We start from the raw sequence: 7,486 nt of genomic DNA, 5'->3' as shown, positions 1-7,486 counted from the left end.
TGCATGGCACAAAATAGAAATTTCTAAAGTATCAGTAAGGGAAAAAAAAAAAAACCACCAGTGTAAAGTGCAGTTTATAAGTCTATTCTTTTTGTCCAATATGCATAATGCAGTCTATTCTTTTTGACCAAGCATTGTCTTTTATTAGATGGAAATAAACAATTGTTGAATATGCAATTGTGACTTTGGGCTTGCCTATCTAATTTTGATTTTTTAAATTTCTCCTAGGTACTAACCAGATCCTAGAGATCTCTTTAAGTCTTTATAATGTCATTCGTTAACAGATGTGTGTTTGTCTCTTTTATTTTATTTTTTATTATTATTATTTTTTTTATAAATAAATTCGTTATTTATTTTTAGCCTTAAAGAACAAGTGTAGAGCTGTGGAAGGAAAAGTCATTCTCACATTATCGCCCACCTGCCCAAGGCTTGAAACTGGAAAACAAGCTTGTCACATGTAAGAGTACCATGTATTTAGTCCCAAAATTTTGGAAGTCAACTATGAATTATCGACAGAAAAATTATATATGCCATAGAAAAATTAATAAGGTTGTACCTAACAAGAAACCTGGATTATGAAATTATTAAATCCCAATAGCTTCTACCCTCACAATTCAAACACCTTCTTTCTTTAATTTTTTTTTTTTTTTTTTTTGGTATGATTACATTATTTTAGTTGTCTCTTTTTACAACTTGTAGCAATATGATGCGTTAATCTTTGGAGTCATGGAAGAAGTGGTGCACAATTAGGAAAATGCTACTATCACGGGCCGATTTTTTATTTGTTTCAAGAAATTCCTTTCATGACAGTTTCACAGGATGATATGCAAATAAAACATAAGGAAGAAATAAAAAATAAAAGATAGTTTATTGAAAGTAAATGGTTAATGTAGGGACACGATTCTTTTGCGGCCCAATAATGATGTTGGGCTCGCACATGAAAGATCCCTCACAATATGATTTGTAGAGAGTGGGCTTGAAAAGCTTGCCTTTGGTCACGGGGCGATGTTCCGGTCTTGATTTTAGAGGAATTCCTGTAGAAAAAGGAGTTGGGTTTGAACATTTAAGCCCTACAGCGTCGCATCCTATGGGGTTGGGCTCCTCGGACTTGATCCGAGGATCATTAAGGTCTTACCCCGGTTACCCAACGGTGGGTTTTTTCTATGATGTGCATGTCTCATTAAGGTGTTTTCCCCATGGAGTCTCTCTTTCTGGAGGTAGGATCAGAGCCCCCCTCCAGATTCACTTACTTTTTCTTTTATACTAGCCCGCGTTCGCTGTCCTTCGTCCACGTGTAGGGTCAACATTTACAAGACTGATATTTGTCCCATCAGTCCAATCCCAGAATTGTTGGGGATGGTTGATAAAGCTGAAGAATACGGCTCTGTTAGGTGCAGAGTCTTATCTGGGAAGGGTAGTAAGGACAACTTTTCCAAGATATTTTAGATATCCTTACAAATTTGTTCCTATATCTCTTTTTTACCCCTCTTCTCAATGGGGCTTTGGGTCTGCCGAGGACTAAACTGTCCTCGGCTGCATCTCCGGGCCATAACCTTTTTTGGTTTGGGCCTTTAGACTCCCCGTGAGCAAGTGGGCCTGGCCCATAAATTATTGGGCCCCACAGTTAATATACTAAAAAGAGAGAGTAAATGGTTAATTAATAAGACATTCTCTAGATAAATTTAAAGGTTAGTGGGGGAATATACCTTTTTATTTATTTTCAACCTTAACAGGAAATAGACCTTGTTTGATTGTCTTAGTCTTAACCCGGATTGATAGGGTTCAAAATTTAGCAAGCCCTAACTGATCCAAATTGCACCTGCACTAGAGGAACAACAATTTTGCAGGTGGATTGGTAAATCTGAAAGTTTGGTTGTTTGAGAATTTTCCTTTTAATTTACTTGGGTTCTAGTTTCCACTAATTTGAAATTTATCATGTACTAACTTTTTTTTTTTTTTTGAACAAAATGTACTAGCTTGTTATTATTATTTTTTTTTGAGAGAATTTTAACTTATGATGTTCACTCCTGATGATAGCTCTTTATTATTAGATCAAGACATCTATCAGTTTTTGGTGTAGGCAGGATTGAACCCCAAATTTCTTATTCAACCATCAGAGACTTTACCAGTTGAGCAATTGGAATTCATAGCTTGTTATTAATTTCTATTAATTCTACATCAGATGATATAAATAATTTCAATTGTTCAAGTAGTTTGTTCATTTCTCTTTGCAAGGTGAAATTGATGCAATTTTAACCAAACTTCTAGATTTCCTTAACTGAAAAATTCCAAGTTATGATTTTCTATTTGTTGAGTGAGCTTTTTAGCAAGAGAATTTGAGATATATATATATATATATATATATATACATACATATATATATATATATATATATATACATATATATATATATATATATATATCTATTTTGGTTTGATAGTGGGGAAGGGAGAATTTGAACATTATACATTTCTGATGAGAACTTTAGAAAGTGTTAATTGAATTACAAGACTGTTTATTACAATTTGATGGTTAATTGTATTAGAAGATGTGGAAATTTTGAGGCTCATGAATCAAGGCAATGAGTGCCTCAAGGTAGGTGTGGGGGACTCACTTAATCGTAGACCAATTCCTTGCAAGTCTGCAGCCCTTGTTAGAGGTTTTTGTTTTTTTTGGGTGGATAAACCTTGTTAGAGCTCTTGTAGCTTATTATTGTAATTTTTTTTTTTGAATATTATTATCTTTTCAAGTAAATAAGAAAAAATTCTCTTGCTTCTGAGTTATTATTAGAGTGGTTTCTCATGTACCAATTGTGGTGTTACTTTTAACTGCCTTTAGTAGGGGTGTTCATCAAACTGCATAAATCACATCAAAACTGCCTGCAAAATGGCATAACTGCACCGCACCGCAAGTAACAGTGCACCACACCGCATCCTCTCTCTATATATTAATATATTTATTTATTTTTAATATTAAATATATTATTAATAGTTTAATAATCCTAGTTTTCAAAAAATAATAATAATAATAATAATCCTATCAAGTGTTGACTAGTTAGCCAAAAATAAAGAAAAACTAGCTTAATAGTTTAAAACTTGGCCAAAAATAAAGGGAAAAAAAAATAGTTTTGGGCTGGGTAGGAAAAGCCAAAAATTTGAAAAATATACTGACTTCATACCGTTCAAACCGCATTTTATACATAGCACCATACATGTAACCGCAAAAATGAGGCGCGTGCGGTTATGGTTTTCGCTAAACTCTAAACCGCACCGCACTGCATATGTGACTGCAAAAATAAGGTATAGTGTAGTTATGGTTTTAACTAAATCGTACCGTAAAGTGCGGTGCTAAAAATGGCCCAAAATCGCACCGTACCATTAACACCCCTAGTCTCTAGTACTGAGTTTTAGTTGGGATGTAATCCTATTCCCCAATTTTTGTGTTAACATACTATTAGTGCCAAGCATCATGTTATTCACTTATTTGACAAACATATTATACAATCAAGCATTAACTTTGTGTTTAGAATTAGAACCTTCTCAGACGAGTCTTCTTTATATTAAACACGGGGCCCATTCTTGATTTGAAAAGAAAAAAAAAGGGGGGGGGGGGGTCCATTAGGTCTAATATAATCTTCAATTCTCCATGGTAATCCTCATAAAGAATGTATGATAGTTTCAAACTTCAAATAGAAGGATAAGTACATTAAAGTGGTAGAACTAATAATGTTTCCATGGTCAGAAAAGCAGGATTCTCATATTCGGGCCAAGATTTCAAGGGTTACTAAAGCAAATCATATACAAAGGGTTCCACATAAAAGTAATGATCCTTATTAGGCCTTATTTTGGCAATGGTATTTTTTTTTTTTTAAGTAGTAATATTACCTTGAATTTATGCATGTCACAGTGTCACAGATTAGAAATTTCTAAATTATCAGTTTAAAAAAAAAAAAAAAAAACGAGTGTAAAGTGAAGGTTGGCTATATTCCAATAAGCAAGTGGCGGTGGTTGGGGGTGGTAAAAAAACATGGTAGTAGAAAAGTTGAACGATGACTGAAATGACTTGAGTTTGCAAAATTCGGATTAACTGTCAAATCATAAATCTTTAGGTAAAAAAAAGTCTAGAATCTATTCTCCTTTTACAATCCAATTCAACATGTCAATATTATTCTTATCTACTTTTGAAATTTAGAGTAGTTGCATCTTTTGGAACTTCTATAGGTTACATTATTTTAGACGGGGTTGAGTTGAGCATATGAAAAAGCCCAGACCAATCCTGAACATGTAGAATAAGTTAGTGGGGCCAATCCAAGCCCAATTGAGATGACCCATTATAGTCTATACAAGTTTATAATTGGCCCTTCAAAACCACTGTATTGTGGTAGGGTAGAATAGGCAAACACCCATACATTTGTTTTTAATTATTTTTATTTTTATTTTTAAAGCTGTCCCTATTACAAATTTACAATAAAAAATAAATAAAAGGAAGAACAATAAAGTAAACTGAGGCTGATTTCAATTTTCAAAGAATCAGAGGCAAAAGAAAAAAAAAAGTAATGATTTATATAGATGTAATCATGTGGCACTCCGATTAAGATATTATATATTATGTATTTGATTTTAGATCTATACAACATGCCATACTCATAAATCTATAAAACTCACGTTAAAGAGTTTTGTAACTCAACTAAAGTTGTTTTTAATTAAAGTCTAGAATTTAAATAAATCTTATTCATGTAACTATCAAATTATTATTATTAATTTTTTTTATTTAAAAAAAAAAAAAAAAAAAAACTCTACGTATGGAGGCACAATGTATATGTCCAACGCTGGAGTTCATTCTAGTTCCATTCATTTTCCCATCCTACTCAGTCCTACTTTCATGTTACCAACAAAAAAGAAAAGAAAAGAAAAAATTGAGGCCTTGATTTCCTAGAATTGTGATCAATCCTAAATCCTAATAATCCATCACCTTATTAAAAAGAAAAGAAAAGAAAACCATAGAATTAAAAAAAAGAGGATAATTATTAGTAATTACAATAAATCATCTCTCCCAAAAGAGCAACCATTACTAAAGCTCTAGGAGGGAAAATTTCCTATACAACTACAAACAGAGTCGAGCACCAGATAAATACAATTATTTAGATAACATATATGTATGTACCTACATACATCAGTACTTTATGGTGCAGCAAAAGCATCGTCAATCCACTTCTTCCCATGGACCGAGACAGCCTTCTCAGGTTTTGCCGAGAAGGCAGAGCTAACCAGTGCTTGAACCATGGCCTTCCACTTGTTCACACGCTTGCGTTGTCGAATACGTCGGAGAACCACTTCTTTGTCCAGGGTTTGGGTCGAGTCTGTAGGCTTTATGTAGAGGTGGCTTGTCACAAGGTTATTGGTTTCTGGGACTTCTTGTTCTTCATCTACATAGTTGTTGTTGTTGTTGTTGGTGTTGTTGTTGGTGGTGATGTTCTCAGTGGGTTGGAATTTAGACAACATGGAAAACAATTTTGGAAAGTTTTAAGGTAAAGAATAGGATTGAGAGATAACCTAGGCAGATGTAAGGGTCTTATGTGGGTGTGGGGTGGTTTTTATAGAGGAAAATATTACACACACTATTGGAATTGGCAATGATGGTCAAGGTTCTGGCTCTGGAAACAGAGATTCCCGTAAAAGATTTTGGCCATTAAAATTTTCAGAGGTGAAAAGGGTTTGGTCGGTGGGTTGAGATTCGAGGCAATGTTTTGGGAGATGGAAAAATCAGCAACAAAATCCATAGTTTGTGAGAAGGTCGGTTTTTGAGGTTCAAAAAAATACCCTTAAAAAAATGGGAGTATTTCTTGCATTTGTCACTGTATTGTGCTTAATAGTAATAAAAAAACTGCTTAATGTCTAATGACTCACTTCTAGCTCTAGGAATTAGATTCAGCTGAATATGATCACTCTTTTTTGGATACTCGAATATGATCTTTGCTGTATATATATTCTAATAAAATACAGTAGTTAGATTCGAATATGATCACTATTTTTAGACCAACGTAATTTTTAAATGGAAGCTAAATGTAACTTTTATAAATTGAAACTTTAAAATTTTACTGTTCTCAAAAAAAAAAAAAAAAAACTTTAAAATTTTACTATATATATTAAGGGAATCAATTTTGTACCAAAGAGGCGGAGACCATTTCTACTTAGTCAAGAGAACGAAATGTTTCAATACTAATTGATATCAATGTACCACTTTAGAGCTACCATTATTGATGTACTTATATAATTAAGGAATATTATAAACACTTAACGAAAGGTGGTTTTGTCCACAAAATATAATAATTCAAGAGAAAACAAGAATTTCATCATGTGTTTGTCACAAAATTGAAGAGGGATTTTCATTTCTACAAAACCTTGGGTTTACTTTCGTTTTCTTATACTTGAATGGTGGTTGTTGAATTTTACCCTAGGAAAAGGACAATAACCATATATTTACACATAATTTTTTTCGTCATAACCTTAAATTATAATGAAAATAATATTAATGTGTATTATTTTTCAATAGCTGTGTTAAAAAGAAAAATCAAACAAGTATCAAAAAAAAAAAAAAATCACAAATTAGTGAGGAATTAGGATCCCATTTTTCAATTGCTGTTGGAGATGGGTCCAAAGTCCAAACTTCTAAGAGCAATTACATCAGTTGATGCAAATTTGCCTTCTATTTTGCACAAAAAAGCTACTTTTTCTATTTTACACACTCATTTTTACAAAACACCCACATCAGTTTATCTATTCTACACATTTATTCAATAAAATATTCATTCTTTTACCATTTTTTATTATTCTCTCTCTCACCGCTTTTCTCTCACAGACCCAAACCACCACCGCACAAACCTTAAGATTTTAGCTCTGACGAAGCACTCGTTCATCACGTCGTTCATCTCCTCGTCATCGCCTCGTCACTTCAGTGGGTTTCGAAGGTTGATCCTCCTCTATTGCGGCTGCGAAGGTTGATCAGTGAAGCACTCGTTCATCGCATCGTCATGTCGCTTCAATGGGTTCCGACCAGAATCTCAGAATCCCGACGCCGACAAAGAAAATCGGCGAAAAGGTGATGAAGCTCAGAATCGGCGGCAGTGAAGGCATGGTTTGACCGGCGGCAATGGAGGCATGGTTTGACTGACTTCTTAGAGAAAATTGCCCAAAGCCTGATAGAGATACCTTCGGATTGATTCACCCTCCTCACGGTGCTGCAAAAACTCCAAACCGATCACATAATTTCTGGTGATGATGACAATGAGCAAGAGCTGAAAAGAACCAGAGGAAGAGAGAAGATGAGAGGATTAACTCAGGAATGAAACAGGGAGGAACAAGCTGGTCAATGTGGGTGCTGTTCAGTGAGAGAAGAGAGAAAAAGTGTGAAAAATATGGTTTTTATACTATGCCAATATAACATTAAAATAATACTTATATAAAAAAAAAACATTAAAATAATAAAT

The 7,486-nt window shown here is 33.7% G+C and overlaps 1 protein-coding gene across 1 annotated transcript; it reads right to left on the bottom strand.

Annotated features, from left to right (window-relative positions):
• Window positions 1-5,070: 5,070 nt before the first annotated feature.
• On the bottom strand, window positions 5,071-5,715 carry LOC115974781. Its single transcript, XM_031095300.1, has one exon. The coding sequence runs from the start codon at window positions 5,499-5,501 to the stop codon at window positions 5,181-5,183; it is 321 nt and encodes a 106-aa protein (XP_030951160.1). The 5' UTR covers window positions 5,502-5,715; the 3' UTR covers window positions 5,071-5,180.
• Window positions 5,716-7,486: the final 1,771 nt, after the last annotated feature.

This window comes from Quercus lobata, chromosome 2 (genome assembly GCF_001633185.2).
Source record: "Quercus lobata isolate SW786 chromosome 2, ValleyOak3.0 Primary Assembly, whole genome shotgun sequence".
Taxonomy (NCBI): Eukaryota; Viridiplantae; Streptophyta; class Magnoliopsida; order Fagales; family Fagaceae; genus Quercus; species Quercus lobata.
The sequence above is the reverse complement of the archived record's forward strand: the minus strand, read 5'-3'. Positions and strand labels throughout refer to the sequence as shown.

Excerpts from the sequence above, each read along its gene's own strand:
- LOC115974781 (XM_031095300.1), bottom strand. The coding sequence starts at position 5,501 with ATGTTGTCTAAATTCCAACCCACTGAGAACATCACCACCAACAACAAC.